General features: G+C 51.9%; 1 protein-coding gene across 1 annotated transcript in view; it reads left to right on the plus strand.

Moving 5' to 3' along the window:
* LOC133343074 (transcription factor SOX-5-like) overlaps window positions 1-12,145 on the plus strand; it is an 85,862-nt gene that overhangs the window by 38,647 nt on the left and 35,070 nt on the right. Inside the window, exons 7-8 of the mRNA XM_061552555.1 lie at window positions 10,901-11,073; window positions 11,797-11,865. Of these exons, the coding sequence (XP_061408539.1) occupies window positions 10,901-11,073; window positions 11,797-11,865 (242 nt within the window). The remainder of the gene's footprint in view (window positions 1-10,900; window positions 11,074-11,796; window positions 11,866-12,145) is intronic.

Here is a 12,145-nt window from a genome sequence, read left to right on the forward strand (position 1 = left end):
CCCAGGGTGGGTTTCATACACGGCTCAAAGGGGTGGCTTTGGCCAAATATCCAAAAAAATCCCCAATGCTAGAATCAGAAATTCACAATCTTTATTCATTCTGCAGGAGGAATCCGATGAGCTATGAAGCTCTTTTTTCACAGATGCCTAGTCGGTGCGGGTCCGAACATCACAACGACAAACAAATCAACAAACACGATAGCAGTGCAAAGTACAGGAAAGCCAAACAAATCGCCCAAACACGTGCAGTGGAGCAGCACCCTCCTGCAACATGAGGCTTGAGACTCGATCTAAAACACATTCCTGCGGAGGGAGCTGCTGGTAGGAACGTTGAGTTGCTCGGTCAATGGCCAGGGTCAACGTCGGCGTGGTGTATTCCGCAAATATGCCCGACTGTGAGGGCGGGCACAAGTCGGCATGAGTCGGTTAAACGTTGAGTTTTATAAGGGCACCACGGGGTGACACCCAGCCCCACCCCTCCCACCCCCCACCCAGCCCCACCCTCCCCACCCAGCCCCTCCACACCCTCCCCATCCAGCCCCTCCCCACCCAGCCCCTCCCCACCCTCCCCTTCCCACCCAGCCCCACCCTCCCCACCCAGCCCCTCCCCTCCCAGTCCCTCCCTCCCCACCCAGCCCCTCCGTGCACGACGGATGGACACAATAATCCCCTGTGGGCTGGTGTAACCAGGGAGGTTTCTACCACTATAAACGTGTAGTAATAATTATAATAATAAAAACTATGCGGGCATACCGTGTTCATCTTCAACGAAAATACCGGTACCGGACCTCGGGCACAAATCAATTCCCGCCTCCCTGAACACTTGATGTCAATTCCAGAACTTTTTCGATTTAAAGCTTTCGTGACTGCAGGGATTCATTTTCTTGGTTCTTTTGGTAAAGTCACGTAGAAGGGAAATAATAAAATAGTCTGCTTGCGTTGTGGCCGAAACGTCGTGAGATTTATTTTATTATGTTTTATATTAATAACGTTTCGGCCACAACGCAAGCAGACAGCTGCTTGCGTTGTGGCCGAAACGTCGTGAGAATTATTTTATTAGGTTTTATTTTTATTACTTAATTATTTCCCTTCTACGTGACTTTACCGAAAGAACCAAGAAGATGAATTCCAGAACTGTCGGGGTGGTGGGGGGGGGGTCGAACCCAGACAGGTGGGCAAGCTTTGCCTTGCGGCTTTGACGCAGCACGCCGCTGCAGGGCAACTCGACTCTGCTCAGCAGTTTGCCGCCCGGTGTTCTCTCGGGGGGGGGGGGGGGGCCTTTGCCGAAACCCAAGGATCGTCAGCACCCCTTAGAAATCTTAAGAACTTTCTTCTCTCAATAGCGGGCCCTGTGTTGTAGCAGACTGCCCCTCGCTGCACGAACAGAGGGCTCATGCCCAGCCCCCGCGATCCCTAAATAACCGCAATTTGGTTAACCCTTGGAGGATACGGACAAAGCCACGTTTGTCTGGACACGACCGTGCGTTCCTTGTGTGTGCACGCGCGCACGTGTGTGTGTGTGTGTGCGCGCACGTGCGCGTGTGTGCGTACATTAGCGAGGGAGCGGTCGCGTAGCGGTTTGCGCGCTCCGCTACGAAAGCCAGGCGGTCCGCGTTCGATAACGCCAGTGACAAATTATGCGGACCGGTTACTGGGCCTCCCCTAGGTCGATTCAGCCTCAAATTATTGCCTGGTGCGGTGTGTTAACATCGCCGTGGTGGGAGTCAAAAGCGGACAGACTTGGTGCTGGCCACCCACCTCCTCTTGTGCCATGTCGGCCTTGTTAGATGCTCGCCGACACGGTAATAATCCCCTCTGCCTCTCCGGCATCTCGATGTGCCATGCGGAAGGCCCATTGCCTGAATCGTCACCTATTATATATGTTTCCATTCAAGGCCACCGCAGCGTTTTTTGAGGAATGTTTTGAGTTGTTGCCGCAAATTGTGGTTTGGCACCCGCTGCCAATGCGGCAGCTGCATCACGCAAATGTGAGTTCTCTGTTGAATGTGGGAGAGATCCAGTGCATTGTATGTCTGCATGAGCGCACGCATGTACGTACTCACCGAACCACTCTACCGCGCCGTTTCCTCTATCATGCATCTCAGTAGATTCTTAAATCCATCTGTGCGGACCTTTCCTCATACGCGTGGGATTTTCCCCCCCATGATCGACACAGGAGCCATTCATCCAGCAGTGGATTGACCCAGGACTATAGATTGTGTGTGTGTAGAAAAATATAAATATTCCCAAAAAATTTTCGCTTTGTGCTGTCAAGTGGCCAGGACATGACGTTACAGTGACGGAGTCTCGAATCGATCTGCGCGGAGGGTTTCACTCGTTATCCCCTCGTCCGCGTGGAGCTTTCTCCGGACGCTCGTCCTGTGATCCGCCCACGCACGCGAAGAAGCCAAACCGTCAGTCGCGGGATTCACGGTCAAAACGTCCCAGCGTAGTGCAGCAGCACCCTCGTGAAGGCGTGCCACGAGACTCCAGCCGGTGCGTTGAGGGCAATGCTCTTGTTGTGATAATTGTTTTTTTACCCTCTTATCTGGCAACAAAACTGACACCTTTTTTAGGAGGAGTCATGTTTGCATAGACCACAATACCTGCAGTCATAATGCAAGCAAAAAAACATAACTCTGATAATGTACGCACTGTCCTTGAAGTTGATTGGTGCACACCCGAGACAGCTTTCCTTAGAGCCTAGTCTCACATGGTGTTGGACCAGATGACGCCAAAAGGCGCACAACTCAAAGACAATGCACCATCAGAGTATGAGAGCTCGGGGTAAGCATTTACACCATTGGTACCTCATTTGCCAGTAAAAAATATGATAATTGGTTTTTTTCCCTCTTATCTGGCAACAAAACTGACACCTTTTTTTACGAGGAGTCATGTTTGCATAGACCACAATACCTGCAGTCATAATGCAAGCAAAAAACACAACTCTGATAATGTATGCACTGTCCTTGAAGTTGATTGGTCCACAGCCCGTGACAGCTTTCCTTAGATGGTGTAAATGCTCTTATTGTTATGGCTCCCGTAACCGGATCTTGGCCCGCTCTAGGTTCACTCAGACTTCACCGTGTGTCGCCGTGAACATCAGTAACGGAGAGACAAAGGCGGCCGTGTGCGTGTGTTGGTTTTATGGGGAGCAGGTCGTGTAGCGCTTAGCGCTGCGCTGCGCCACGAACCGGGGCGACCCGAGTTCGATTGCCCGCTCACGGCCAACATCAGTGACGACTATCTAGAACCGGTCATGGGCCTCCCAAAAGTGGCCACAGGGCCTTAAATAATACCTGGTGTGGCGTATGAACATCACCACTGGGGAGACAAAGGTGGTCGGGCGTGGTTGTTGAGCGTGCCGGCCTTCATAGGTGCTCGCTAACAGCACTTGCCCAAACGGTCTGTTGCATGCTATAAGGGGGATCTTTGTCTTTGTTTTAATAGGAGCTCGCTAACATCACTTTGACCAGAAACAGAGTCCATAAGACTAAACATATACAGCGTGTGTTTGCATCCACACAGCTAATATATATGCACAGCATATACAATGTATATTTTTATTGCGAGCTTATACACTAATTTACATGTACATACATGATGAAGTGAATAATTATTGCACGATAAATTCAGCAAATACTTTGTGTTTACCTGACAATACGTGTAAATTAAATATGGCGATAATTAACCACCCACAATGCACTGAAACAAGACAGTAACGGTCATTATTGCTTTATAGCAATACACTGTGTGCTGCAGTAGTGTGCGACTGTGTGTGTGCGAGTGCCTATATGCAAGTGTGTGTACCTGTGTGTGTGTTTACCTGTCTGTGTGTGTACCTGTGTGTGTGTACCTAATGGGGAGCGGTAGTGTAGCGGTTAGCGCGCTGCACTACGAACCTGGCGACCTGGGTTTGCTTCCCACTCACGGCAAACACCAGTGACGATTATCTGAACCGGTCCTGGGCCTCCCCTAGGTCGACTCAGCCTCAAATGAGTACCTGGTGCGGTGTGTAAACATCGCCGCTAGGGAGACAAAGGCGGTCGGGCGTGGTGCTGGCCACCCACCCCCTCGTGTACCGTTCCGGCCTTCATAGGTGCTCGCTAACAGCACTTCTCCCTACAGTCTGTTAAGGCTATACGGGGATCTTTGTCTTTGTGCATATGGAAGTCACGAGTGAACGACTTCTGAGCAGAAGATTGTAAATTCAACTCCAGCTCGGCCTGAGACACAGCCCATCATCATCATCGTGGGGTCAATAAAATAGGTACCACTTTGTAGGAGCTCACCAATGCCTTTTCAAGTGGAATTTGATGATGATGCAGGAAACTGTGGCATACACTGCAGGTTTCTTTTATTTAAGCTAAATCACTGCATTGCATTGACAGCTGCAATGTTTGGCTTTGCATGCTTCTCATTGCTAACATTTTAGGATCGTATGCGTTTTTTTTTAATGGTATGTTACAGTTTTATTATTACATTTATTTATGATTACAATAGTTTTTGCCAAATTGTTTTAGCAACCATAGCGGCTGTTTTGGCTGAAGTCTTGAAAGCAAAATTCGAGAAGTGTCGTCTGTAGCCAATAACGCGCTCCACTCAGAAGCAAACTGTCTTTTTTTTCAGAAGCGGCCTGGCCACAAACGATAGCTCAACAAAGCGGCTCATCATCACGTGGACATTTTTTTATAGCGGGCAAATACTCGACAGGCATGATTCTAAATGAGGAGGGGTAAAAAACCGGAGTACCTGGAGAAAAATCCACGCACCCGCGGAGACAGAGAGACAGAGAGGGAGAGACACGCAAACTCCAAATATACAGCAGCAGGCGTCGGGGTCGGGATCGAACCCACGACCTCCTTCTCGCCACCGTGATGCCCCTATTAGAACTCTGAATATCGGTGCTCCTGCCATGCACCAACTTCCTGAGCCCAACCGGGCCGACCGCTGCACCCGCAGGCTCATCTGCGTGCCCTCCGAGTCCGTCGCGTCGGTGCTGCCCGCCCAACAATTACCTGTCTCATCAGCACCATGGGCCTTTGGCACCGCTGCTGCCGCGAGAAGTTGAAAATATTTGAACGTCACGTGCTCGCTCTCGACTCGCGCTCGCATACCTCGCGTTTGCAGTATCTGCCTCCCTACCCCACCCCCACCCCCTCCCCGTACTAGCCTGTGCCAGACGGTGTTCCTTTAAGGTCGTTTCAAAATATGGGTAGAGTAGGTGGTGGGGTTTTTCTTTTATAACAGTTTAAAGGTTACGAAAATATATATTTTTTTGTAATTTCCCACCCCCCAAGTTGCATCGCCGATCGTGCTTCAGGCGCCGCGTCGTCACGAGACCAACGATCCGTTCGGGAACCGTCGAAGAGCAGTACAAGCTTCTGCGTTAGAGCCCGCGGAAGTGGATGTCACAGAACTACCTCTGGAATCCATTGCAGTGTTAGAGAGCGGCCCGTGGAAGCAGATACGACCGAAGTACTTCTGAGATCACTTCAAGTGTTAGTCTCCAAGATGCGTTAGGTTGATCCTTTTTACAATGGATATCACAGATGACCCAGCACCAGCAACAAATGCATCCTCTTGTCCGCATTTATCCACACAGACGCATATTTGGCCTTCAGCTTCACGGATAAACGTGAACATTAGGGATCTGCAAATAGGCACCCTCCGCAACCCCCTGCATCTGCAAAAGCGTTACAGAATAGGTCATATAAAATCCAAACCGCATCGCGCCGTATTGGTATTGCTGCTTTGCGTGTGCAATTCGACGTAACGCCGCCGACGATACGAAATGCTGTGAAGCAAAGGCAAAAAATAAAAAATAAACCATCGCATGCCCGCTTGTCGTGTACAGTAGTGAGTGGGCTTATCGCTCGCAAGATGGATTCAAATAGTTTTGCGAAGAGGAGTCGGAGAAAAATTGGTGGGTGGGGGGGGGTGGGAGGGGAGCCGTGGTGTTATCGGTGAAGTTGGGTGCGTTTGACCGAGCAAGTGGGTCTTGGGAGTGCCTCCAACAGCCCTGGAATCAGATAGCATTTTGACAGATTGTTTTAAAAAATACTGTAGACGCAGAGAGGTGAGGGGGGGGGGTTGGGAGGAATTGTAAAAAAAAAAATTGGGAGTGTCTAGATAACAACACATTCTGTAAACTTAAACAAACTCGGCAGGAACATTCATGGAATTATATATATATATTTTTTATGAAGTTTTTCATTGTTTTTGCCGTAGGTGTTATTCGTTGAAACACGCAAGCTCCGTGGAGTGTGAAACGGCTCTCTCGTCTTTGGAGATACGGGGAGGGATCAAATTCTTAATATCCGCATTTGAAAATGAAGGCCTACATTCTGTGTCGCCTCTCATTATCCATTTTAACGTTGCTGTTGACCGAATCGATTTGACGCATCTCTGAGGACAACTGCTGGCTGGCTGGGTAGCTCTTATCCGCTAATAAATGCGGATAACAGGTTGATTTTTTTCGCTACTTCCTTGACACCAAATGGTTTACCGCAAGAACAAACACGGCAGGATGGATTTTTTTTTTAGGACAACCACTGTTGACTTCTCCGCAAAAGCGTGCCCATTTCAGAATCTGAATATTTATTCTGGAGGAATCTGATGAGCTCTGAAGCTCTTTGATGGGTGAGTCGACCCCCCCCCCCGCCCCCCCAACGAGGATATGAACTTGCGATTGCAAGCCGAACGCTCAACCGCTGAGCCACCTCGCCGGATGACTTTTTCCCCGTGGATAATTCATAATAATAATAATGCAATTTATAATCATTAGTCATTGCAGACAATCGAATGAATTTACCACCACTTCTGGGTGGCGAACAGTAAGAATCCTTCCACATGCTCGGATATTCTGCGGATCATTTGGGGGCGGCGGGAGGGGAGAGATTGTGGGTTACGTGGCCACGCGCGAGAGCAGATGCTGCACTGCTAATTAAACGGTTCACGTCGGACCTAACCCAGTTCTAATCGTCATCATCACCACCACCACCGCCACCATCAGCCGTGATCTATCCACTGCTGGGTAAGGGCCTCCCCAAGCCATCACCATCGTCTCTCGCCTTCCTGCAATGCAGCGGCGCCTGCTCGCCGGGTGACTTCTCCAGCTCCCATCGTCCCATCGCCACCTGGTCGACGTCCTCGCGGGCCGCGTTCCCTCCCTGGCAGAGGTCGCAAACGGGTTTTGATTCCTTACCCGTACCCGTACCCGGCCGCACCAGGGTCGCAAACGGGTACCCTACCCGTACCCAGCCGTACCCGTACCCTACCCGTACCCGGCCGTGTACGGGTAGGGTACGGGTATTGGGTACCCGATTACGACCTCTGGGATGAAGCCATGTTGCAGGCGTGGGTGGGTTGATTCTAGGAACTTGAATTGTGAGAAGAGACAAGACGTTGGGAAATGAGTGACAAACGGTGACTCACCAGTGACTCACGGTCTACCCATACCCGTACCCGGCCGCACCAGAGTCGCAAACGGGTACCCGTACCCGGCCGTACCCGTACCCTACCCGTACCCAGCCGGGTACGGGTAGGGTACGGGTATCGGGTACCTGATTGCGACCTCTGGGATGAAGCCATGTTGCAGGCGCGGGTGGGTTGATTCTAGGAACTTGAATTGTGAGAAGAGACAAGACGTTGGGAAATGAGTGACAAACGGTTACTCACCAGTGACTTACGGTCTACCCGTACCTGGCCGCACCAGGGTCGCAAACGGGTACCCATACCCGTACCCGGCCGTACCCGTACCGTACCCGTACCTGGCCGGGTACGGGTAGGGTACGGGTATCGGGTACCCGGTTGCGACCTCTGCTCCCTGGGCTGCCGCTCCTCCGTTAGTCCCCAACCCCGGGCCGTCGTCCCTCCTAGCGGCCGCGTGCTCACCAAGCCCCCGCTCGCCTCTCTTCAGCGGTCAAAGTTATACGCCGTGCAATTCACTTATCCCTCCAATCCACGCGGTCTGCTCTCCGTCCCTCGGTGTAATTCCAAGCGTGCCCCCCACACACCCCTCATTCCCCCCAAGCTGTTCCGTTGCGCACTTTGCAAGCTCTGTTCTGCGTGCTCTTTGTCAGTGCCCTTGTTGCTGTACGTCGGTAACGTACACCGCTAATCAAACGCCTTCGCTGGTGACCCGAGAATGAAAGTGCCGCCCCCGGTCTCAAAACCCCTTTCGGTCGCGAGGGTCCTGCTTGGCAAATACTCGGCCGCCCCCCCCCCCCCCCCTGTCATTGTTGAGTAGAGTTTATTTATTTATTTTAAAAATGTATCACCCCCCCCCGCCGCCAGCCGCCAGCCCTTTCTGTGTGCGAGTGGGAGTAAGCCCGAGTACCCGGAGACGACCCACGCGCGTAACGATAACACGCTCGCGTCGATAAGACCCAGGCTCAAACCGTAAAGAAATTGGACGTAGCGGGTGGAGGGGGGGGGACGCCAGGAGGGGGGCGGGGAGACGCAGGAAAGTTCGTCTCGACCCGGACCATGGGGAAGGGGGGGGGGGTCAGGAACCAAAGAGTGGAGAGTCGCGATCGGAGCTGCCCCCCCCCCCCCCGCGATGTGTCCGTTCAAAGCGCGCGCAGAGAGTTTGTCTTCGGGGCTGATTTGTAGTTTGAAGGCACACAGTTACTGGTCGCGAAATACTCGCAGAGGGCTGTGAAAATTTTTCACACCCACGTGTTTGGATTCTTTCTTTCACATGCTCATTTTTTAGGGAGGGGGGGGGGTTCGTAGGTTGCGGCGGGCGGGGGGGCGGGCAGGGCGAGATGTGTGGATGAATCCACGCAGCTTTTTTTTGCTTAAATATAGAAGACTGCTGTGTGCTTGCACGTGCGTGATCGCGCGCGCGTATTTTGCGGGACGGTGGGAACGGCGGCGCAACGGTCAGCGCGCCGCACTCCGAACACCCGGCGGAGCCGAGTTCGGCTTCCCGCTGACGGCCATCCTACGGCGACGATTGCCTGCACCCGTTCCTGGTCCTCCTTTCGTGCGACTCGGCTTTTGAATGAGTACCGAGTCACTGACTTGTAAAATGTTCGTACTGCGGGAGAGAAAGGCGGCGGGACGTGTCGCTGGCCACACAGCCCCGTCGCGCGTAATGCTTGCCTCTCATCAGCGCTCGCTGACAGCACTTGCCCAGGCGGTCGGTTAAAGGCTACACGAGCGATCTTTGTCTTTGTGTCTGCGAGCACTTTGTGTCACGGCCGAGGCGTCGACGCCGGTGTCAGTCGATGTACGAAGCAGGCCTGGCCCGTTCCATACACTGTACTTCCAAGTTAGCCATGCAGCAACAACGTTACTCTCAGCAGAGTTCACAAGAATGTACACAATCGTCGTTGCAAGCCGCCTCGGCATGCTCGCTGTGACGGCGGTTCTCAACTGAGGGGCAACGTCCCAGGCGGTGCGGGAGGTGGATTTATAAATGTGTGAAATTGTGTCGTACATGAGAATCATCGGTCAGTAATCACGTATGAAACTGCCAATATAAAATAAGTAGCAATAAAACCTAGAACGAAATTAACGACCTTTCTAAACTCACTGATCAGTACACAATGTTGGTTTCCAAGAGGAAGCAGCGAGCGCGAACAGTTTCCATCGCGCACGGCAGAGCGTCCGTTGAATTTTTTTATGTAACTCGTTTTCTTTTACTAGCTAGTTGGGATACCTCACGAGATGGACCACCGGTGAAAATAGTTGATGTTTTATTACACGTAACATTTATTTCTCAGAACCATGTCGGGAGAGGCAAGGCGAAAGGGGCGATGGGGGGGGGGGCGGTATTCACTCGGTGGAAACGGTTGAGAACCCACCATGGCCGTTTCCATCAGCCCAACCCTGGGTAGCGTTTCCTTCACGAGGCCGCACCGCCGATGAGAGGCGTGCCCCTTTTCCACTGCCACATCCGAGTTGTGCCGGCACGGCTTGGGGCTCTCGCGGTGCTACGGGTGGTTTTCGATTTAAAGCTTTCGTGACTGCAGGGATTCATCTTCTTGGTTCTTTCGGTAAAGTCACGTAGAATGGAAATAATAAAATAATAAAAATAAAACATAATAAAATAATTCTCACGACGTTTCGGCCACAACGCAAGCAGCCATCCTCAGGTGGAACGTCGTGAGAATTATTTTATTATGTTTAATTTATATTATTTTATTATTTCCATTCTACGTGACTTTACCGAAAGAACCAAGAAGGTGCTATGGGTGGATTTTCCAGCGCTCGTGTGCCGGTTGTCACGGTCCAAATTCCCCCCCCCCCCCCACCCAAATTTTGATCAATTTGCTGGCGAATTCATGAAATGGAATGAACGAACAGCGAAACGCACCTCCCGCCCACTCGATTGGTAGACAAATGCCCACTTGCTGAACGGTGCGGTGGTCACTTCACGCCGCACAGGGACAAAGCCGCCATTAGGGGGGTGGTTCCCTAGGCGAATAACGCCACGGTGGCTAGGAGATGTTAACTACCTCGCCTGGTATGGAGGAGGTCGTGGGTTCGTTCCCGACACTGACGATGCCTGTATATTTGGAGTTTGCGTGTCTCTCTCTCTCTCCCCGCGGTCACGTGGATTTTTCTCCGGGTCCTCCGGGTTTTCCCTCCACATTACAGAATCGACGTGTGTATTAAAGTATTTGGCTTCTGCAAATTCTCACGTGATAAGCCACTTCGTTGAGCTATAATTTGTGGCCAGGTCGCTTCTGAAAGAGCTACATAGCTCAGTGGGACCTTACCTGGTAAAATAAAAATAACCTGGCGTTCAGTCACCCTACGGGCGCGATGTAAATGCAAGTCGTATTAACATTGCCATCGACGCTATGTGTGGGGGATGAGGGGGGTGGCTGAGTATGGGATGTGGGGGGCACTCAACAGGCGCTGACCGCTTCGTCCCGTCCCCCAGGCTCGCGCGACAGCCTGGCGGAGAAGGAGCGCGTGCTGGCGGCCATGATGGGCCAGCTGTCGGCGCTGCGGGAGCAGATCCTGACGGCGCACGACGAACAGCGACGCGTCGCCGCCTCGCAGGTGGAGCGCCAGCGGCAGGCGTCGCACCTCGCCCGCCAGCAGCAGGAGCAGGCAAGCGGCGAGGCCCGGTGGGGCGGCAGTGGGGGGGGGGGGCGGTAGCGCGTTCGATTCCCGCTCAAGGCCAACACCAATCGGCCCTGGTCCTCCCTTAAGTCGACTCGGCTTCAAATGACAACCTTGTACGGTGTAATTTCGATTTAAAGCTTTCGTGACTGCAGGGATTCATTTTCTTGGTTCTTTCGGTAAAGTCACGTAGAAGGGAAATAATAAAATAATAAAAAGATGATTTTATGTTATTATGTTTTATTATTTTATTATTTCCCTTCTACGTGACTTTACCGAAAGAACCAAGAAGACTTGTATGGTGTGATAACATCGCCACTGGGGAGGCAATGTCGGTGTGGTGCTGGCCACGCACCCCCTCGTGTGCCGTGCCGGCCTTCACTGGTGCTGCTCGCCAACAGCACTTGCCCCAACTGTCTGTTCAGGCTATATGGACGGGGGGGTATCTTTGTCTTTGTGGTGGTTTGAACACAATGTGGAAGAGGCGAAACTGCCAGTCTGGTAGAGCAGATCATCAACAATGGAGGAATCAATGAATGAAGGTCACGGGAACCGTCACCATGGTAGTAGCGATAGCGGAGTGATAAGGAGGCGACCGGCTGCCGTACGTATTGAGCGCGAGACCGTCCGACGCGCGTATACATTTCCATTATCTACGTGGCTATATTTTTTTTTCCAACGGGCGCCCTGTGAACCTACGTCTTGTTTCAGATCGCCCGTCAACAGCAGCAGCTCTTGCAGCAGCAACAGAAGATCAACGTCCTTCAGCAGCAGATTCAGGTGAAACTCGCACGAGACCACGCGCGTGCGCATCGCAAGCACGGATGCACGTTGCACGTCCCCATTGGAACCAGGGTACCCCCTCGTTTAGATGGAGGTGTTCTCGCCAATAACGTGGTAAATTACTCAACTATTAAACGACTACACTTTCTTTTTTAAGGCCCACTGAGCTATGTAGGCCTTTTTCAGAAGTGACCTGGCCACAAATGATAGCTCAACGAAGTGGCTCAACATGATGTGGACATTTTATAGCAGCGGCCAAATACTTTAAATGCGTGAT

The sequence above is a fragment of the Lethenteron reissneri genome, chromosome 2 (genome assembly GCF_015708825.2).
Source record: "Lethenteron reissneri isolate LAM-NWPU_2019-01 chromosome 2, ASM1570882v1, whole genome shotgun sequence".
Classification (NCBI taxonomy): Eukaryota; Metazoa; Chordata; class Hyperoartia; order Petromyzontiformes; family Petromyzontidae; genus Lethenteron; species Lethenteron reissneri.